General features: G+C 49.8%; 1 protein-coding gene across 4 annotated transcripts in view; it reads left to right on the top strand.

The window, feature by feature from the left end:
* The window catches only part of EXTL3 (exostosin like glycosyltransferase 3), a 136107-nt gene that overhangs the window by 104009 nt on the left and 9408 nt on the right, over positions 1-22690 (top strand). For all 4 annotated transcript variants that reach the window (XM_008631043.2, XM_017730860.1, XM_017730859.1 and 1 more), the window contains one exon: positions 1963-4587. In XM_008631043.2, coding sequence (XP_008629265.1) covers positions 2440-4587 — 2148 coding nt within the window. In that variant the 5' untranslated portion in view covers positions 1963-2439. The remainder of the gene's footprint in view (positions 1-1962; positions 4588-22690) is intronic.

Here is a 22690-nt window from a genome sequence, read left to right as displayed (position 1 = left end):
GGGGGGTCCAGCCTACTTAGAGAACACTGGAAGCTTTCCTGCATCCCTTTTGTTCCTTGCCTGACCGAAGGGAAAGCAACACAGCTCTGCCTCCCCTGGCCGGTCCTTGAAAGAACAGGAAATAAAGCTACTGGAAAGAAACAAATCATAACTAAGGAGGAACAAAATCATTTCAGAGATGTTTGTTATTTCCCTCTTCACTCTATCCTTTCTCACACACACATTCCCTCCCCCTACTATTATTATTATTATTATTATTATTATTTCTTTCAGTTACATGTTGGTGCCTGCTAAAATCCTGCTGCTGGGCAGAGCAGTCCCAGAGGCCGGAACCTCCCATCTGCCCACAGCCATGTGCTGCCAAGATCTAAGAAAGCTGATTTAGCCTTTTGCTGACTTTTTAGCCCCTTTATCCTCCTGGCTTTCCGAGATCCACACCACTGCTCTTTGCCAATGTCATGAATTTAAAAACTGCCTTAGTTTTAAGTGCCCATTCTGCTGTGCAACTGGGTTGTGAGTCACATTGGTGGGGGGGATGGAAATCCCATTTAATCACGGGGTGTTAAGTTAGTGGCAACAAATGTCTGTGTAACAACAGGCCTAGGGATTGTGCTTTATTACCCCACATATTTCCCCTCTTCATGATGATTTTTTCTGGTTAAAATCAAATTTCCCCTTAATTTTCTCTGATGTGCACTTGAGTACAACACTGAAAATTCCTCCTGACTTCTTTCTGCTGCTTTAAGATGAACTTTTTTGCTTTGGCTCATTTCCAGATCTCTCTTTCAGCTGAGATTTGCTTCCTCACCTTCTTTCTGGGAATTCTTGATGAGTAGATGAGAGGGGCATTAAATAGATTTAGTGAAAAATGACCGTCACCAGCGTGGATGACTTTCCTCTAATTAAAAATTGAAATGGAAATGAATGAGCTTCTCTTGAGGCCGTGAAGGAGCTGGTGCTGAGCCCAGCTCTATATTCATCAGTGATGTGGGAAGTCCAGTGTGTGAAAGAATATCCCAGAAACTTCAGTACCTTGGAGGATGCCAATAAAAGGGAAGAGAGATTTTCTAGTGGCAGCATATTGATGTGCCCTAGATTTAAATCTGCTGGCCTAGAGCTAAGAGTTAGAGCTGAATTTCATGGAATAACAGAATGGTTTGAGTGGGAAGGGACCTTAAAAATCATCCAGTTCTACCTGCCATGGGCAGAGACACCTTCCACTAGTCCAGGCTGCTCCAAGCCCCATCCAGCCTGGCCTTGGACACTGCCAGGGATCCAGGGGCAGCTACAGCTTCTCTGGGCAACCTGTGCCAAGGCCTCCCCACCCTCACAGGGAAGAATTTCTCCCAGCAGGTTCCCAACAGATCCTAACTTCAGCATCTTTGCTTTGATGTACAGTGTAGACTTTTCCAGTGTTGACCAGAAATTCCCTCATATGCAGCCAGCCAGTTAATCATAACCAAGGCAAGTGCGTTCCCTTTAAACTTTCTCATGCAATGAATCAAAATTTTCCAGCAGGAAATGAAAGCAAAACACTTCATCTAAAAATTCCTCATCAGCTCTAGTCACTGGAGCAGAACAATGGCGATTACGCTCAGTTATGCAGTACAAACTCCCAGCACTGCTGTGTCCCGGGATCGCAGCGAGGCGGGCAGGGAGAGCAGGTGTACGTCAACACCTCTGGTTTGGATGTGAGGAGAGGGGGCCTTACAGGTGGGAAAAACAGGGATCCAGGTCCAGGGCTGAGGAGGTTGTGTAGTCTGGAGCAGCCCCGCACAACCCTAATGAAGAGCAGAGTGCCTGGAGAAGGCTGTGTGTCCACATCTGATGGGTCCCGTCACCTTCTCAGGTAGCCCAGAGGTTGTTCTTTTGAGAGAGGACAATTGGTTTTAAATCTAAATGTCCTAGGTGAGTAATGGGTCGTTTCGGTTGCATTGCCTGACTCTGACTGTTCTCTTGTAGGAATGGCAGAGCTTCACCCTCACAGCAGCGATGAGAGAGACTGACAGTGCTCTGAGTCCCCTCTGGCTCCTTCTGCGCAATGGCTGCTGCCTCTGCATATTCATTGGATGGTAATGCGGGATGTCGGGAGCAGTGGTAGAGTTTGGCTCGGTCCCACTGTGCTTTTCTTCTGCCGGTTGCGACTTTGAATCACCATGACAACGCTGTGACACTTCCAGCAAAGGTTGCCCGCGGACCAAGGGTGGGCTGGAGGTGGGCGAGAAGGTCAATGATCGAGTCTAACGGGATCAGAAGTTGTGCCTGCAGCAAAACGAGCGTGGAAGAGCCGCCGGCACAGCAAGAAGATGAAATTCCCCTTCCATTGGCTTCTCGTTAAGCAGGCACAATAACATTTCCTTTTGAGAGACTTGCTGTAAAAACTCTTTTGGTTATGGCTACTGATCCAACGTGATTGTGCGCGCGGCAACTTTGGAACTCATGACTGGCTATACGATGTTGCGCAATGGGGGAGTGGGGAACGGAGGCCAGCCGTGGGTGTTGAGGTGGTCCAGTCGGATCCGGCTCACCTGGCTTAGCTTCACCCTCTTCATCATCCTCGTTTTCTTCCCCCTCATTGCCCACTACTACCTGACCACCATCGACGACGCGGATGATGCCGGCAAGCGCATCTTTGGCCCCCGCACCGGCAACGAGCTGTGTGAGGTGAAGCATGTGCAGGACCTGTGCCGCATCCGCGAGTCAGTCAGTGAGGAGCTGCTCCAGCTCGAGGCCAAGCGGCAGGAGCTCAACAGCGAGATCGCCAAGCTCAACTTGAAGATCGAGGCCTGCAAGAAGAGCATTGAAAATGCCAAGCAGGACCTGCTGCAGCTGAAGAACGTCATCAGTCAGACTGAGCATTCCTACAAAGAGCTGATGGCTCAGAACCAGCCTAAGCTCTCCTTGCCCATCCGGCTGCTGCCAGACAAGGATGATGCGACCTTCCCCCTGCCAAAATCCAACAGGAACTGCAGGCTGCACAACTGCTTTGACTACTCACGCTGCCCGCTGACGTCTGGCTTTCCAGTCTATGTCTACAACAGTGACGATTACCCTTTTGGTAGTTCCTTAGACCCTTTAATTAAACAGGCCTTTGAGGCGACTGTCAGAACTAATGTTTATGTTACTGAAAATGCAAATATTGCTTGTGTGTATATAATTTTAGTGGGGGAAATGCAAGAGCCCGTATTGCCAAAACCTACTGAACTAGAGCAACAGTTGCACTCTTTGCCATATTGGAGGACTGATGGACACAACCATCTCATCATCAATCTATCAAGGAAGTCGGAAACTCAGAACTTCATTTACAACATCAGCACAGGGCGTGCCATGATCGCCCAGTCCACCTTTTACGACACCCAGTACCGACCGGGGTTTGACATCGTGGTATCGCCTCTGGTCCACGCCATGTCCGAGCCCAACTTCCTGGAAATCCCGCCCCAGGTGCCGGTCAAGCGTAAGTACCTGTTCAGTTTCCAGGGGGAGAAGATCGAGTCTCTCCGATCCAGCTTGCAGGAGGTTCGCTCTTTCGAAGAGGAGATCGAAGGCAATGCCCCGGCCGACTACGACGACCGGATCATCACCACCTTGAAGGCTGTTCAGGACAGCAAGCTGGACTTTGTTCTGGTGGAGTTCACGTGTAAGAACCAGCCTAAAGCGAGTCTGCCCACTGAGTGGGCTCTGTGTGGAGAAAGGGACGACAGACTAGAGCTACTGAAGCTTTCTACTTTTGCACTGATCATCACCCCCGGGGACACCCATTTAGTGATCTCCGCAGGGTGTACCATGAGACTGTTTGAGGCCCTGGAAGTTGGGGCCATCCCAGTGGTTCTCGGAGAGCAAGTTCAGCTACCCTACAACGATGTCATCCGGTGGAACGAGGCAGCCTTAATTATACCAAAGCCACGTATCACAGAAGTGCACTTCCTTCTGAGAAGCATTTCTGACAACGATCTCCTTGCCATGAGGAGGCAGGGCCGCTTCTTGTGGGAAACCTACTTCTCCACCTCCGACAACGTCTTCAGCACAGTCTTAGCTATCATAAGGACTCGAATCCAAATCCCGGCTGCTCCTATCCGAGAAGAACCCGCTGTGGAGATCCCCCACCGGTCTGGCAAAGCTGCTGGTACAGACCCCAATATGGCAGACAATGGTGACCTGGACTTGGGGCCTGTGGAAACAGAACCACCCTACGCATCTCCCAAATATCTCCGCAATTTCACCCTCACCGCAATGGATATCTACAGGAATTGGAATTCTGCTCCGGGGCCTTTCCACCTCTTCCCCTACACTCCCTTTGACCCCATTTTACCATCAGAAGCAAAATTTTTAGGGTCTGGGACTGGATTTCGACCAATTGGTGGAGGAGCAGGTGGCTCTGGGAAGGAGTTCCAGGCTGCTTTGGGTGGCAACGTCCCGCGGGAGCAGTTCACGGTGGTGATGTTGACTTACGAGCGGGAGGAAGTGTTGATGAACTCCCTAGAAAGGCTCAATGGTCTCCCCTACTTAAATAAAGTTGTGGTGGTGTGGAACTCTCCCAAGCTTCCCTCCGAGGATCTCTTGTGGCCAGACATCGGCGTCCCAATCATGGTAAGACAGATGTAGCTACATCTATAATGATCTTGTTCGTGGTGGGATTTGTGTGTTGGAGTTGGCTGTGTCAGCTCAGCTTCAGTCCTGGGGGATGGTTGGAGGTGTCTGTACCTTGTCTGGGTACTTTAATCAATGGAGAAAAACAAGAGGTGCCAGGATATAGCGCTCATGGAATACGAATGGCTTTTGTGGAGGCTAATATGAATTTTGATGCTTAGAGCTGAAGATTGTTTCTTGCTGGAAATCTTTGCTTAGGCTCTTTAAGTGCCTCCCTGTGAGGACAGTTGACACCTTATAAATATCTAGGTACTAACTGCTTCTGCACTTTGCCAGATGAATTTTTTATTAAAACAGAAGAGGGACCCACTGAATTCGTGTTGACTGCAAAGACCTCAAAACTCATCTCTCACTTTGTATCACAAGGGGTGGCAGAGAAGGAGTTGCAAGCCAAGGCTGACATGACCGTGAGAGTTTCCATGCTCCCAAGGCTGTAGCTGAGTTTTCTGTATATTTGGGTTGATTATTTTTTTTCCCCGGCCAAACTGAAGAAGCAACACCTTCAAAAGCCAGCCTTCATTTTCAGACCTGTGAAAATGTACTCACTCAGGTATTGACTTGTAAGGAGTGAATTCTCCCTAAATTTTTATTTATTTTAGGACTTCCCTGTCATCCCAACATAACCTTCTTCACTGGCCATTGTTAACAATGAATATTAAATGTAAATCTCCCCTCATAAAGAGAGCAAGGGCGCAGAGCCACTAACAAGAACTAACACTGTGTAGTCTGAATCTGGTTGTGTTTAGAGGACAAATGGAAGGATAATGCCTTACAAATTAGGGAAGGGGAAAATAAAAGAGGGAGATGGTACTTAAATACACAAACTGTGTGTGGTTTATGTGACAGGACGCTCCTGAGCTTAATAGCAATGGAAGCTTTATGCTGCATGCAAAGAGATTCATTGATTTAATATTTCGTTTTATTATTATTGTGATGAATAAATCCTTCTACTCACATTTAAAAACCCTTATGGTCCAGGAACAATGAGGAGGGAAAATTGCTTGGATAATTGCGAAATAATCTTTCACATTAGTCCTTTCGAACCTCTGAATTCGACAAAATCTTTCCATTGTGTCTGCTGAAAAACCGCGTCCTCCTTCGGAGCGGGGATTGTTCTCCTTGGAGTTGCTAATGGGTGTTATTTGTGAAAGAAAAATACGTTTCTGTTGATGGAGGGTAATGGCTTTTTGTACCCGGCTCTCATCTGTACATCTGTTGTGTTGGAGCCCCTCTGGTTTTTCGGGGACTTGACACACTCGAGTTGCTTCGTGTCACCTTCGAGCCACGCGCTGGGGGGGATGCGCTGTAGGGAATGTTGGGAACTGTGGGGTTCCAGAGGAGGGAATTGTCGTGTGCCTGCTTTGGGACGGTGGATGGTGACACTGTGCTCATGGCCAAGTGCTGGGGAGTGGCTGGATCACGGAGAGCTTCTGCCAGGTCCTTTCTGAAGGGGTGTGTTGGTCTGATAATAGTTCTGCTTTCTTCCCATTTTTCTAAATCCCAGTTTTTAAAAGAGCCCAAGTCTCCTGGGATCTCTCGCAGGAGGGTTAACCCTGAGCAGCCTCCAGGCATCCATCCCACCGACGTGCCTGTTGCTAAGCCCATCTCCAGACTGGGTGTTTAATCCCGTTGGGAGTTTGTACCATTCATCTACATGGATGGTTTGGTGTGGCAATGATGGAAAACTTCCCTGGGCTTCATCAGACAGTGACAAATCCTAAGGTCTGCCTCTGGAAAAGGATGACAAGAATGTTGGGAGCAGAGGTGAGGCTCTGTCTGAGCCTTGTTGGCTGAGATGTGGGACGTGCTGGCCAGGGGAAGAGGCGGGTGGGGATGTGGGATTGGCAGGAGACACAAGTCAGTACTTGCTGGTGTCAGAAGGAACTGAAGAGCTGTGAATCTGATTTCCTTATGGGGAAAAAAAGGTCTTTTGATGGGGAATATCCAATTCTCTCAGATCTGGAAGTGGTGGTGTATCTCTATGTAACAAATACGTTGCCAGTGACTTCGGGATGCAAGGAATTGCTCTGTGTTCAGGTCCCAGAGCACAGAGCTTTGCGGGGAAACTTGAGGGGAGAAGAGAAGGGGATGAGGGTGGATTTGGGTTGTAATTGAAGTGGGTCCAGGCACCATCTGACTGAGGAGCAGCACAGCAGCAGCACATGTGTGCCAGCATGATCCTGGATCAAAGCACCTGAAGCCAGAAGGTCACTGAAGAAAATCTGTGATCAGAAGGACATGGATCTGTTGCAGTGAGTCCAGAAGAAGCCACGGACATGCTTTGAGGGCTGGAGCCCCTCTGCTCTGGAGCCAGGCTGGGAGAGCTGGGGGTGTTCACCTGGGGAAGAAAAGGATCCAGGGAGATCTCAGAGCCCTTTCCAGTGCCTAAAGGGGCTCCAGGAGAGCTGGAGAGGGACTTGGGACAAGGGCTGGAGGGACAGGACACAGGGAATGGCTTCCCACTGGCAGAGGGCAGGGAGTGATGGGAGATTGGGAAGGAATTGTTGGCTGTGAGGGTGGTGAGGCCCTGGCACAGGGTGCCCAGAGAAGCTGTGGCTGCCCCTGGATCCCTGGAAGTGTCCAAGGCCAGGTTGGACAGGGCTTGGAGCAACCTGGAGCAACCTGGGATAGTGGAAGGTGTCCCTGCCCATGGCAGGGGTGGCACCGGATGAGCTTTAAGGTGCCTTCCAACCCAAACCATTTTATCATTTTATGTAAATCACAGGCTAATGAGACAAAAAAACGTGTGTAGCATGTCCGAGGCTTAAAGAGCCTTTGGAAGCAAAATAAGTGTCCTAAACCCCACCAGGGCCTGCTGGTGGCAAGAGATGTGTGGCTCTGTGCTAGCAGAATTCCCCAAAGGAGAGTTTGGCTTCCGTGTGTTAACCTTATTTATTGATGAGTTCCTTGAAACGTCGTGTGCAAACTGTGCTGCTTGGCTGTGATTTGGGGGTTGTCCTCCCAAGCAGATTTCTTTTCCCTGGTGGGCTGGGAATTAATCAAGAGCCAAGCTCAAAGCTGCGTTGGATCTTTGAATCTTTCATGGATAACGAGATAAACAGGGAGACAGAATATATTTGATTTTTAAAAAACTTTGACTTAAATATAGATGGCATAATTTACTAAAACATCAGTGAGATTGCTAAGCTGCACAGGAGTCTGATCAAATATTCTGTCCCTGTCCCCAGCCTGAAGTGAGTAGGTGGAAATCCAACATAATGTGAAGTTGTTTGTAGTCACTCAGGGCTGCCCCTGGAACAGATGTAGGTACTTTGCCCTCACATTTAAAGCTGTAAAAACTCTTCCCATCCCACATTAATCAGTATCGCAGCAAAACCCAACGGTGTGAATGAGAACTCTTGTTTGTGCAAGCTCAAAGCCTCACTTTCCCCGAGTGTTTGTCTCTGTGGCACTGCCTTAGGAGAACTTCCCAGGACAGAAGGAGTGGGACTGTTCCAGCTCCAACAGCCACATCACAGCCACTGCTGAGCTTCTCCCTTCTCTAGGGAACCTCTGGCTGCCCCATCCCTTGAAATGTTCCAGGCCAGGTTGGACGAGGTTTGGAGCAGCCTGGGATGGTGGAAGGTGTCCTGCCTGTGGTAGGGGATGGGACTGGGTGAGATTTAAGGTCCCTTCCAGCCCAAACCGTTCTGTGATTCTGTGATTTGGAGCTAAACCTTATCCAGCCCAAACCAGTATTTTCACAACCTCTGCTTGCATGCTAAGAAGTGACAGCCAGAACTTCCAGCTTCTCTCCCTCTGCTGGCTGTGTGAGGGCCCTCAGTGGCAGAGCCGTGGCTGGAAAAGCCCTGCAGCAGTTTGGTTTCTCCTCCTGCTCGGGGCTGAGGTGGGCTGTGAGTGCTGGAGGCGTCTCTGAGCACTTAGGCTGGGTTCAGTGCCAGCTCCTGTGGCTGCCGGCAGTGACTAATCCCTTCCTCCAGCTTTGTTCCAGAATAAGTCGCTGCCTTTGATCCCTGCAGCCACTTCCAGTGGCGTAATGTCCTTTGCTGCTGGCCTGGTGGCTGGCTGAGAGGGCTCATTCCATTTTGCTGCTTGTTTAAAAAGGAATAATCTGTGGAAAATGGCTAATCTGGAAGTGCTGCCGGGTCTGCAGACCTGTTTGGGTCCCTTGACATGGCATTTATTAATCAGGAGCAGGCTGGGCAGGGAATGCTGTCCTGACTTTCCCTGCTGTTTGGGCTCTGGCTGTGTAAATGTGCTGTGCTGAGCTGGCTCAAAGCTCAGATGCCTGAGGTTTGCATGTCCTTTCCAGCAGAAGGACTCAAAGGGTCTTTGATATCTCCATTTTAAGGAACACAGCAGGATCTGTAGGTGATACTTCTGGCCAAGAGGAGGAGGACAGAACCTGGTCAGGGTGGTGGCCATGGTGGCACCATGAGCTTCTCTACTTGTCTTTCAGCAAGCAGCTGGATCCTCAAGCTTGGTTTTCTGATAATAGCAGCATCAACCTTCCAAACTAACCAGCAGCTTGAGATAAGCTGCAGTGGTGTGTGTGATCCAGAGTGAGATCATCACACTGACCAGGAGCTGAAACAGAGAATAAAACCTCCATGTTGATCAACACCACCCCTTCAATCAGTCCTTCTCCTTCCTGGGAGCTTTGCCTAAATACCAGCTCAGGGTCTGGTTCAGTTTGGTAATTCAGCATTTACCAAACTCTTCCTTGGTGATGTGGCTTGTGCTTTTCTGGGCCAACTCACCTGCAGAAACTCTTTGGTGAGTCCCAGCTTTATCCTGCTTTCCCCAGTCTTACTTTGACTCACAGCTCTTGTGTTCCAAATCAGAAGAAACCCAACTTTGCTTTGAGCTCCTGAATTGCATATGGGCGTGGGGGGCTCCAGGTTTACTTCCAGAAGGAACAATTCACACAAAATCGGCTGAGAAAATCCCTGTGTTTCTTAGCACTGAGTCACTTCACACAGGAAATTGGCCCCATCCTTGGCTTGAACAGGCCATACTCAGTGCACCAGCGTTACCAGCAGTGTATCCCGGGTTTGTGAGCTCAGTTTCTCCACGAGAGCAGTTTTAGAAGGCAGGGAGACGTTCCACAGAAGTGCCTGGGCGCCGCTGCCGGGTTTGCAGCACCACCTGCTGCCAGCGCAGCCGGTGCTGCCGGGGAGGCAGCAGAGTTCTGAAATCCCTGCGAGGTTTGCCATCTCCATATGTATTTTTTCTGCTGTGTAGCAGCAGAGGAAGGAACAAATTTGCTGCTTAGTTTACCTGTGAATCCTGAAATCCAAATGCTTGTCACTGCAGGGCCTGAGCAAAGGTGCAGCGAGGCGTGAACGTGGGATGATAATGGAACAAGCAGTGCCGACTCCTCAGAATTTGGACTCGGAATATTAATTCCAACACCCTCACAATCCTCGCTAGACCCAACCCGTCATTCTCCCCCATGCCATATGCTGGTTTGTGATGGCTTTTCCACAGATAAAACCTTACTGTAGCCCCAGCCCCTGGAATTCCCTTGGCTCAGGATGCAGCTAATGTGGTCGGTGACCAGAAGGAAGCGTATTTGGGGCACTGGAAAGGAAAAGCAAGGGAGGGAAGCATCCTTGCACGCTGCTGGGGACATAATTGGGTGGGTTTTGTCACATGTGAAAGCCTGCAGATGTCCCAGGGGCCAGTCCTCCGTGCTGAAGCATTAAACATCACCACGGAAGCTGCCTGTGCATCTCAAACGCTCCCCGTTTGGAGCAGGCTCTGTCACAACCGCTGGGGGACAAAAGCAGCGCGACAGGACTTGGCACTGCAGGCAGTGCAGCAGCAAAACCCACACTGTTTTTCCAGGGCTGGATTCCTGCTACTTTTAGGGTTTTATTGTGACCTGTTTAAATACCAACAGAATATCAAATGTCCCCAAATTATTCCGTACACTGGAACAGGCATGGGGGGAATGGAGTGTATGGATGCATTTCCTCTCTTTTTTCCTTTTGTTTTCACCTACTTTCCATCCTCTGGGACTTCGTTGTGATGGAGTTGAGTGTTGACATCCACTTCACTGCAAGCTATGCCTCTCTTCCCATAAAGTCCCAGAGCCTGGATATCTGCATTTCCTTTCTTCCCAGGCTTTTATCTGTCCTGGTGGAGTAGTTCTGCTGTGCAAAGCCATTTGATTGTGCATTCTGCACAGGCTGCCTTATTTGTGAAGACAGCCCTGCCTCCCAGAGTGGCCATAACTTGGTGCTGTGCCATAAGACACGGATGGATCCCCTGGCACAGGAGGGAAGGAGGTGAGCTGTACTCACGGAGGTCAGGAATTTGGGTATGAAAGAGATGGGACAAAAGAAAATCTGCATTTGCTGGAACAGAAGGGACCTCATGGGGCATTGGGACATCAAAGAGGCAGCTGTGAGGGACATGAGAAGGTTACAAAGAGGAAGGTGCCTCTTGGATATGAGGTTAGAGAAAGAGATGAGAAGCAAGAGAGAGGTTTTAATCGCTGCTTGTTGCTGCATGTCTGATGTAGTTCCCAGATGCCTCCCCAAACTCTGTGGATCAATCAGTAGAGACATTGCAGAAGGTGATAATTTACTCCCAAGGTTTGGGCTGGGCTGGGCTGGCAGCAGCAGCCACCCCCTGGACAGTCTCCTTCCCCTTTTCCCCACAGTCCCTTCCCCTTTCCTCGCCTGTGTCTGGTGAGGAAGCAGGTGCTGCTCTCCCTTATCTAATTCATGGATGCTCTTTTCCCATTTTCTTAAAATCAAGCTGTGCTTAGCGATAAAGCCTGATGGGCCTCCCTGCCCTGCTGGGCATGCAGAATGCTCCTCTGTCCAAAAAGCAGCACTTGGCTCCTTCCTGGACTTCTGGAAAAGGTTCATCTCCTGTGGAAAGCCAGTGACAGCAGGTGATGGAGTAGCTGGATTCAGAACCAAAGGGCTGCAGTTTGTTTTCCCCATGTCCTGTCTCCAGAATCCCTGGAAGCAGTTGTTTCACTACAAGCACCCAGAAAGGATGGAGCTTTTTCTCCTGATGACAGCAAGGGGATGTCACTTCAGAGACTGTGAGAAAATCAGTAGTTTTCAGACACTTCCATTTATTTAAAGCCTTTAGTTAATTAATGAAAATCTGTGTTAGCCCTGTTAAGAAAGGTGAGGATTTTTTTCCTTCTCCTGAAATTGGCCAAAGGACCATCAGCAAGGAGCTGAGGGTCCTAAAGGGAAACTGGGGCACGGAGAAAGCGACACCTGGTCTCAGAAACATCTACCTCTGTGTCTCCATGTAAGTTCACAGAAATGCTGTTTTCACCTATTCCCAGATTTTCTAACAGCAGAAAGATGGGAAATGTGGTGAAGGTTCTGTCTTCCCAGGTAACACTTTCAGATCCAAATAGTTCAGCAAAGTCTTCAGCTTTCTGAATGCTCATTTGAACTGAACTCTGAGGGGTTTGAGCTTCACGGAGGGAAGAGAAATGGGCTTTGTTCTTGACATTGAAAACATTTGGGGCAGGGAAGTTCCATTTCCAACCTGGATGTGGAAGGGATGATCGTGGCTTTGATCTCTGAGCTGCCCAGAACCTGGCTGGTGGGAGCCTGGCTTATCTCTGTGACAAGGGACAACCTCATCTTGGACTGTGACAGAAGAGAGCTAAGAGGGAGTAAGAAAAGCTTCAGAACAGCCATAAACTGGAAAACTCTTTCCAACAGGGCTCATTTTCCTCTTGCTCTGAACACAGGTGACAAAGCAAGTTGGTTTCAAAACACTGATAGTAATTAGGCTGGTTTTATTGGAATTTATAAAAGGAATTGTTTTGAATTGTGACTCATTTATGTGAAGTCCATAATTTCTAACACATGCTGGTCCTTAATTCCCATCCTATCTTGTGGCTTGTGGGAGGTGGTTCTGGGAGTCTGGATTCATCCCAACCATGTGTTTGGCAGTAATGCATTGACTGCCTCTTGATGGAAGCATTTTTTCCTCCTGGATTTTGTTGAAGCAAATATTAAAAGCCTTGGGATAAATGAAGCTTTGAAGGACATGACATTGCCCATGGCTTGGGCGTGGAGATGGTTCCCTGCTCCTCTGGGTGGAAGAATGGTGGGCTGGTGTAAAGTAGGATTTAGCCAAGGATTCCAGGAATTAGGATCCAAAAATTGAAACCTACAAATTCCTTAGAAACCCATCTGGGGATCACATCCAGATTTGTCACTGGCTGGCTCTGCCACCTGGAAAATATTGTGTGTTTGGGGAAGATGCCTCTCCCTTTGTTTGGCCACATTCAGGAGGACATCCCAACCCTGTGCTCTGCTCTTTGAGCTGATGGAAACTGCAGTTCCCAGTGAGCTGTGCTCCTGGAACAACGAGGGATAAAATGCCAATTTGGGGATCATGCTGTGGGTACTGGGAGAGTTCTTTTCATCCAACATTCCATACGGGAGCTCTCATCCCTCCATAATGGATTTGAGGGCAGGGATGCTGGCAGCAAGCTGTCATCATTTCACCCAGAACTTCCCCTGTAAGATCTCAGCCTTCTCATCTCACAAGTCCCCGGAAGGCTTCCGGTCTGGAATAAACCTGGAAGCCAAAAGTGAGTTTATGTGCCTGAGTGCTTTATGGTTGCTGCTCCCAGCCACATAGACATTAATAAATCCACTGTCCTCTTCCCATCAAAACAATAACCTGCCTGCAAACTTGATGGCTTCTTGGCTCTGCTGTATCTGAGTTTATATTCCGGGTTTTTTAGTAGCTCCTCAGTGAGTTATAGTCTGACTGCAATTCCCTCCTCCCTTTGTTGGGCTGTGATGTTTGTTGGGATGCCCTCGGATACAAATGTTTGCACTGAAGCTCTTGTAGGATGGGTCAGAGCAGCTTTTAAATGCTGAAAACATCTCCGAGCATCCTTGGGTGTAATGTATTCCAGAAGAGTGAGACGCACCCGTGCGAACAAATTTACAAATAATGGCACCTGCTCTGCCAGGTGTTTTGTTTTCCTGCTGTAGTGGAAATCCTTTCTGACAGATCCCGAGGAGGAACCTGCTGAAGAAGTAATTGCACAACAATGCACAACAATACAGAGGATTTGCACTGACTAAAGCCTCTGGTAATTAAAGCAGCCGGGCTATCAGCCAAAGAGCAAAGTGTGGAAAGATAAGCTCTGCCTCACTTAGTGAGCAGAAAGGAGGTATTTCCAATAATCCCCTGGGATCACAGCCCGTGGATTTCCAGCACTTTCCTGTTGTCTGTCTCTCTGTTGTGCATTTCTGTGTCTCCAGGATGTTGCTGTGTTTCCTCCCATGCCATGACCTGGTCCTGCACGGCTCTGATGCCTTGGCAAGGGGAGGAGATGCTCAGGGATGCTCCGGAGCTGCCTCCTGACTCTTCCATCTCCTGTCTCACAGATGGGATGTGACAGCCCTTCTCAGATCCACCTCTCAGCTCCCAGTCCCTTTGCTTCCAGACTTCTGGGCATGGAGCAGGGGATTGGCAATGTGCCTTTTCCAGGGAAATCGGAAGTGCAGGAATTAGCTGGTGATGGGCTGAGGGAGATCTGGGCTTTCATACTTTAGAGGTTTTGGGGTTTTGCTTGTTTATGGAAATCAGGTCAGGGAGTTGCAGTCTGTGAGTGGTTCTTGGGCTCTTGTGTGGCTGTTCTGGGCTCTCGTTTGGCTCTTCCAAGGATAAGAAGGAGCTTGTGCCTGGCTTGACACATCTCTGAGTGCTCCACTGGGGGCACAACTGGGGAAGTCAGGCAAGCAGGGAAACGGATATTTTTGCCAAAACAAGGCCAGGCTTTCCCAGTCAGTTCCTTGTGCAGCTCTTCCCTGCCTGGTACAGTGCCAGCTTCCCTGTGAGTCCCAAAACAGATCCAGGAGATGAGAGCCAGTTCAGAGCAGTGGTCACTCTAACCTGGCTGTTCCTCAGGCTCTCTCTGCTCCAGGGATGGGCCAGGGTGCTGCAAGGATTTGCAGCTGGCTGAGCCAAACTACTGCTGAATCACAGGGTCTTATGTGATTTTTTATCCCAGGGTCTGAGTTGGGTCTAATCTGGAGCCAGAAGCGTGGGATCTGTTCCTGGGCTTGCTGACAGTGCTCACATCCATTCCTGAGCTGTTGGTATTTACCAGTGTGGGAAGCTTTTGCTACCCACAAGTGGTTTGAATCCCTCATCCCTGAGCTCCAGGCAGTAACACTCCACCTTTTGGATGGAGTTAAAAGCTGCTGCCTGCCCTCCTTCTGTCTCTTGGCATGTTCTCTTTCTCAACAGTGGTCCCAAATGGCATCTCTGTGTTTTACCTAATATTAGCAAAGTGGGTTTAACACAGGCGGTGTGAGGAAGGCGTCCCCATTTCATCAGAACGTGCTCCTGGACCTTGTCTGGGGAGAGCTCAGCCACCAGGGTTGGATGGAGACACGGAGCCAGACACGGGATGCTGGAGAGATGGCGAGGTCATCGTGGGAAGCACCTTCCCCTTGGGTGGAGTTTTATAGTGCAAATAAAATTCATCAGGGATGGAAATAGGCGAGCTGACACCAGCCTGTTGTTTTTTCCTGTGTTCAGTGATACAGAGCTGGGCTTCTCCAGCCTGGAATTCCTGGCTCTCAGCCTTATCCATACAACACTTCTGTTTCACCACCTCACTGGCGCTGCGTTATCAGGCGTTGGGTGAAATTCATCGGGTTTTGTGACTTTGAATCCAAAAGGGCAACATTCCTACTGTGCAGGGCCAACCTTTGAAAATCCTTGGCAGGATTTTTCCATCCCAAGATCTCGGAGTTGTTTGGAGGCATTCATCAATGGAACAGCTGCCCTGTGAGATTAGGGAAGGGTGGATGGCACTGGTTTGTTAAAATGGGACACACCAGGGCTATCATTATCCAGAGCTTTGGAAGGAAAGCTGATTTAACCAGCAACCTCTTTGCTGTTAAAATTACCACTAAACAGCCAAGGGGTATTTGGAGAGGGAGAAGAGACACAGAGGATGAAGTTCAGAGTTGACAAATAATAATGTATGCATGCCCTGCTTGTGCTGAATCCATGCTAGGGACACTCCTGCCGCCATCCATCGTCGTCCCTGGGGTGTTTCAGCTCTGGGAGTGTGTCCAGGGAAGGGAACGGAGCTGGGGAAGGGGCTGGAGCACCAGGAGAGGCTGAGGGAGCTGGGAAAGGGGCTCAGCCTGGAGCAAAGGAGGCTCAGGGGGGACCTTGTGGCTCTGCACAAGTCCCTGACAGGAGGGGGCAGCCAGGGGGGGATCGGGCTCTGCTCCCAGGGAACAGGGACAGGAGGAGAGGGAACGGCCTCAGGCTGGGCCAGGGGAGGCTCAGGGTGGACATCAGGAGGGATTTCTCCACCGAAAGGCATTGGAACTGCCCAGGGAGGTGGAGTTCCCATCCCTGGAGGTGTTTTTAAAACGTGTGGATGTGCTGGCTGTGGATCATGGGTTGATGGTTAGATTTGATCACTTTAGATCTCCACAGCCTTAGTGATTCTGTGATTCCATGATCTCACCTTTGGGAATTGCCTATTCCACTGCAAAAAAACCCCTACCAAACTAAAAATTTGGGTTATCAGTATCAAAACCCTCAAAAGAGTGAGCTCTTTCTTCTTCAAATGACTTTCCCTGGCTTCACAGCAAACAGCAGCTCGTACATCTGGCTCGTGATCCCAGACCTGCCAGTGGAAGTTGGATCATGGGCTTTGCACTCCGCAGTTTTTCCCTGTGAGCTTTCATGGAAAGCACACAGAGGAATTTCAGGAAGTTGAGAAGGGAATGAGCTGCAGCAGTGGAGTTATTGGAACATGACAGTGTGTTATCCCAGGGACCTTCTTTGAGCCAAATAATTAAACTTAATTGTAAAATAAATCTAATTGGACATCGAACTCCATGTGCATCTCTAATTGCACAGCCACTAACAGCAACACACAGAATAAAAATAAGTGTCTGCATCCCTTTAACATTAAAACGAGTATCCTTCTCCTTTCGCTTCTCTGGGAAGATGTGACAGCTGCTCCTGTATGAAAATGAATAAATAATCAGTTTTATTTGTATCTCAAGCTGTTTTCTCCTCTCGGAGATGAGCGACCCACTGATCTCAGCTGAGGAGTTTAAATGGAGACCAAGTGTTTGCACATTTTCCGTGCGTGGACACAGCATCAGTTTAAGAAAAGCCTTTCCGTGGTATCTTCCTGTGTGGTTTTGTTCTCAGCGGGGGATAATTTATGCCGGGGTTTATGTTGCATTATTTAATTACGCGTATTTTAAAAATGCATCTGTTTTGCCAATTTATATTCAGCATGCGCTGCCTTTGGATGGCTTTGGAGCTGAATACCCTTCTCATACCTCTAGAGATGAGTCTTAAAATAGTCTATAAATCTTTTAAATTCAGATTTTGAAAAGGCTTTAAGTCGGAGGTAGCAAAGCCGGAGGTTCAGGGCATAAAGGAGGGGCTGTAGCTGTTTCAAGGTGAAGAGGAGGGAGCAGGGAATAATTAATACATAAGAAAGGGGATAACGGTAACTTCCCGATCCGTCTTTACAAGGGGAGATTAAAGGAACAACAAGAAGGTGAAGAATTGCCAGGGGAAGCCACTGTAAAAGCCAGGGACAGCTCTTCAGGCGATGCATGACTGAGGAAACATCCTGCTACGAGTGTCTCAGGTTTGGGGTGGGTGCTCAGATAAATGGATGTTTTTGGTGCCATCAAATCCAGCAACAGAGCAGATTCCAGAGGATTTCTATGGGGTGGGTGAGGACTGATGTCTCCCTTGCCCACCTACTGCTCCATCCACACCAAGCATGTCCTGGGACTTGTCCAGTCCTGGACCAAAGCTGGGAGCCAGCTGGGAATGGTGAGGCTGGCTGGTGGGGAGAGACCAGTCATGAGAGGAGCACATTCCCTCCCGGCAGTGCCTGGGATGCAGGAGGATCCCAGCATCCTGGCTCTCCCTTGGGATGGCTCTGGATGTGGTAACGGGGTTCCTTTAGGAGCTCAGGTCACAGCCATTCCCATTTATCAATACATCAGGATCTGAGTGTGCTAACCACAGGATAACACCCAAATATCATTGTCTGAACAAACACCTCAACGCTGCTTTTTGTGCATCTGGGATGTCGCCTCTGCGTCCCCAGTTTTTTAAAGATTAATTATCCCAAACACAGCCAAAAGAACATCAGTTTTTTTTACAAAATGCCAGCCTGCTCAGCTCTGGCAGCGTGTCTGGAAGGAGCTTTGACAGCCCGCTCACACCCTATCCAAGTGCAGGGCAGCAATTCCCACTGGATTTGCAGCTCATCGGGAGCTGTCTCAAACGCCCTGGAGTCCCATGCTGTGCTGGACTCATTTCCTCGAGTTTTTGGGTCTGCATTGGGAGAAAGAGCTTGGCTGTGGGGAGGAAAGGCATCATCCCAGGGGCTTGGCTCTGGTGGAAATGCCATGCTGGCATCCCATCTCCTCCCTGCCCCCACAGCTCCTGGCAGTGTGCCGGAAGGAGCCTCGCGCTGCATCGAGTGAGGCCAGGTTATTTCATCTCTCATGAAATCAAGAACTCCTGTCTGAGCCAAAGGCCTGGATCTGTGCTTTTGGCTTTGGAAAGCAGGATGCTGGCCAGTAGGAGCTAGGTGAATTTCTGTCCTTCTGAGGGTTTTCTCGTGGTGGGAGTTGAGGTTGGCAGGAGGGAAGGGGTTCTGCGTGGGCAGGGCAGGACACCGGCACCGCTGGGCGTGATGCTGCGCTGGGAAGTCTTCAATAAGCACCACGGTGGTTGTCCTTGGTAGGGGCAGCCAAGCAGATTTGAGGTCTGGGCTGAGAGCCACGGTGATCCTGCCAGCTTTTGTGGAGCAGCTCGGCTTGCCCAGGAACAGGTAGTGATAAAACACTCAGAAAATCGAGTTAAAAATGTGGCCTTGGTCAGACTCATGGGATTTACTCCAATGGCATCTCACTGGGAATGGGCTGCAGAGTTTTTGGGTGGCATCTGCAGTGATGGCAGCAGCTGCTTTGGCTTCTCCTTGGCACCTGTCCTGGCAGAGAGCCTGGCTGCTTGTCATGGAGCCAACGTGCCCAGGATCAGCCTCTTCTCTCCTTCCACGAAGTGAGAGGCGGTAACACAGAGCTCAGAGACATCAGGATCAAAGTCATCTTTAGCAAAGGGAGCCTCAGGTGTGGAGTTCCCATATGGAGCCTTATCCAATGCCTTCGCCAGAATTCCTGTTGTAGCCAGGATGTTGAGAGAGTCACAAAATCATTCAGGTTGGAATGATTCAGGGCCATCGAGTCCAAGCTGTGCCCGATCCCCACCTTGTCCCCAGCCCAGAGCACTGAGTGCCACCTCCAGTCCTTCCTTGGACACCTCCAGGGATGGGGATTCCAACACGTCCCTGGGCAGCCCCTGCCAGTACCTGACTACCCTTTTCATGAAGAAATTCCTCCTTTTACCCAGCCTGAGGCCGTGTGCTTTGTCCCTGCCTCACATCCCACATTTGTTGCTTGGCTCAGTGCAAACTCGTTCTGACAGCTTCACTTCCAAAAAATTCCACAGCTTCCAGGAGGATGCTGCAAATTTGGTGGGACTAGGCAGAGTTCTTCTCTTCCCCATCCCCATCTCTGGCTGCATTTGCAGAGCAGCAAGGGCCAGTCTGATCTCACACCTCAGCTGCAGAGGGAGCGGGAATGGAGTCGGCCGTGGTAATGAAGGATGTGATTTATCCTGTTTATGGATCTGCACACCCTTCCCTCCTTCCAGGGAGCCTTGCAAATAATCCCAGTGCTTGTGCCTGAGGTGAAGAGGGAAGGGACCCTGGTGTATCTCAGTCTGTGGGTCTCAAGTGCTGATCCAGGCAACTTTCTTAATCAAAAGATGCCTGACTTTGGCCAAACTAGGAGTTGAAAATAGATGTATGTGACAGGGTGGCTTCAGGGATACTTGGAACTCATTGTTCCCTTTTCCTAGAGTTTGCCATCTCCCAAAGTCCTCCAACAGAGCCCTCCCTGACCTCTATTAAGCCTAGACTGGCTGATTTTTAATTGATTTGTGTCCCACATGTTCACATGGGAGAGCTGGAGAAGCCTTGGCTTCCTGTGTGCTTTCTGCAGAGAGAAAGGAGGATGGGAAGCAACCTGCTCAGCTGGGAACGAGGATGCGGGATGTGGGCAGGATGAAGATCATCACCTCCCACATGTGGCCGTCCTTGATGGGTGGGGACAGTGGTGGCACCTCTGGAGCCAAGTCCCAGGTCTGGGCTGGTCACACTGGTCACCCATGATCCGGGATTTGCATTATCCCTTTCCTTCACGGAGAGGATCTGAATCCTGCCCGTTCCTTGGTGAAGCAAGGGGAGCACGTGGTGTCCCCACCCCACTCTGCTCTCTTCCCCCAGCCCATTTGGGTAGAATTGCTCATCTTTGGGAAAGATGAAAACGGATCCTTTTCCTGAGAGCTCATTCACTGTCTCCCCAAATTATCCAGCTCTCCTCAGGGCATCCTTCAGGCTTTTTCCCCCTCACAGAGACGGGATGTGAGCAGCGAGGCGCCTGGTTTCTTGCAGAGTTTGCTCTTTGCCCAGGAATCAACCCAGTTCTCTAAGTTGAGCTGTCAAAACTTGTCCAAGGGCATGGACGTTCCTCATGTTTTCACCATCAAATTACACGTGACACTTCATTTAAAGCTCAAGCGTGAAGCCTCACTAGCGAGGAGATTGCTGGAAGATATTGATTTTGCTGCCTTTTTTGTGTTTATGTATAAAAACCTCTTTTAAAGTATTGGTAAAAGGACATGATTGCTAGGCAGACTCTGGGTTTATGCTCTGCTTTAGTTTTCTCTAAGGTTTTTTAAGATCCATTTGTCCAACGTGTCTGCGAACACCGAACACCGGGAGCAAATGGATTTCATGGAGCTGTGGGGTTTTGTGCTCCTTGAGTCAAGCAAATCCCACGTTGTGGGACTGAATCAACTTGAATTCATTTGCTAAAAAAAGAAGCAGCTTCTAGTGTGGTCTGTTGGGTGCTTGGAGGCATTTTAGATCTTGCATGTTGTCTCCAAACTTTGCAAACTGCTCAGGAGGTTCGTGGTTTCGAGCTCTGGGCCACTGAGCTGATGGCAAAGTGTTTTAAAGAGGATTATTCCCAAACAAAAGTCAAAAATAACCACAATAAGGCGAGCAGGGCACAGTCTGGGGTGTTTCTGAGCCTATAGGGGTTGGACTTTGGTGCAGGTCCCACCACTGGTGCTCTGCTCGCTGTTTGGAGCCCTTGCTGTGAGGGAAGGTGGTGTTTTGGTGATGAGCTGGGGTCTCTCTTGTTCTCTGGCTGATTTCGTGTCCTCCTCACTGAATCTCCTTGGAAAGGAGAAATGCTGACTCCCTGTTCTGCCAGAACCTTTCAGCTTTGCTGAGGGAACATTTTTCCTTGGGTTTTGACAGAGCTGTTGGCTCGAGACCATTAAGGAACAAAGTTGTGGCAAAATCGGTCATTCAAATGATGGAAGGGCGGGAGAAGCAGCGCCGGGGGAGGGATTGAGACCTCAGTGTCTGAAAAAGATCAGAGAGGGGTTGGTTATGGCACCTATGGGCTCTTCTGGGGGGTGAGGCCCACCCAGGGCAGCAGGTGGGAGCTGAAGGCTGATAATTCCCAAGGAGCAGTGTTGACGTTTGAGAGGGAACGTGGCAGAGGAAGGGGAATTCTCCCACTCTCAGTGTCCCCAGGTGGGGACAGGACACCTCCCTGGGGGAGATGCTGCTCCCAGTGACAGCTCCACTGACCTGGAGCACACAGGAGGTTAATGGAGGTGACTTGGAGAATTCCAGAATGGTTTGGGTGGGAAAGGACCTTAAAGCTCAGCCCATTCCACCCCCTGCCATGGACCGGACACCTCCCACTATCCCAGGTTGCTCCAAGCCCTGTCCAACCTGGCCTGGGACACTTCCAGGGATGCAAGGACTTTCCTGACCTGTCCTAATCAGCTTCTGAGTCCACTTGTGCCCACAATGCCCATTTCGTGCCCAAGAAATCCGGTGGGTTTAGAGACCCATGGAAATGTAAACACTTCAGAAGAGAGAAAAATACTTCAAGTCCCTGAATCAGACTCTCCCCCATTGCCCCTCTCTGCCCCTGTTTTTACAAGATGAGTTGCTTGTCTTAAAGCAGGGAAGTCTCCAAAAATTCACTTTTAGCTTTCTCAAGAGTTTTCTCTTCTGTACAGAACACTATTCCCTCATTTCTGCAGCCCCGGGATGTGCTGGACACGGTCAGGATCAAAGCCTGGCCTTGAACCATCTCAGAGGGATGGAGAAATGGGAGGAAGGGTTTGATCTCAGCCTTATCCTTTCCATCCCAGACGGCTGCCTGGACATCCCTGTGCTCTTCCTCAGATTAGTCACCCCTGGGAATTACAAAAGCCACTGAACAGTGTCTGCTGGAAGTTAAGTGCATCCCAAGTGCTGGAATTCGGGATAGTTCCTTTGGAAACAAGGCATCAAACGCAGCAGTTGCTTCTAAGTTTTGCTGGAGCTGGTGTGAGGAATGTGCTTATCCTGGCTTGGAGGCATCCGGCTCCTTGTAGCATCCTTCTCCTTAGGGAAGGGATTAATGCCAGATCCCTCTGTGCTCTGGGGTTCCCAAATTCTAGAGGTTTCAGGCAGTCGCTTCCTCAATGGACAGCAGTTGCCTCATTCAGCAGATTTTGGGAAAACGAGTCAATCTGTAAAGTTTGCCAGGTTTTTCCCTGGGATGTATTGGTTTCCAGGCCGCTGAAATCTTCACTGCTCCCAGGTGAAGGCAGGAGGGCCCTGTTTCCTGGGAAATACTGCCCTGGCTCCTGGGAAGTGCTGGATACTGGCACTTCCAGACCTGCAAAGCTTCCGCGTTGAGGGAGTCCCCCAGAAACATCCCCATTGCCAAGACCATGGAATCCCAGGATGGGTTGGGTTGGAAGGGGACTTAAAGCTCTTTCAGTGCCCCCCCTGCCACAGGCAGGGACACCTTCCACTGTGCCAGGCTGCCCCAAGCCCCAATGTCCAACCTGGCCTTGGACACTTCCAGGGATCCAGGGGCAGCCACAGCTTCTCTGGGCACCCTGTGCCAGGGCCTCC

This window comes from Corvus brachyrhynchos, unplaced genomic scaffold (assembly GCF_000691975.1).
Source record: "Corvus brachyrhynchos isolate BGI_N302 unplaced genomic scaffold, ASM69197v1 scaffold203, whole genome shotgun sequence".
NCBI classification, from domain to species: Eukaryota; Metazoa; Chordata; class Aves; order Passeriformes; family Corvidae; genus Corvus; species Corvus brachyrhynchos.
The sequence above is the reverse complement of the archived record's forward strand: the minus strand, read 5'-3'. Positions and strand labels throughout refer to the sequence as shown.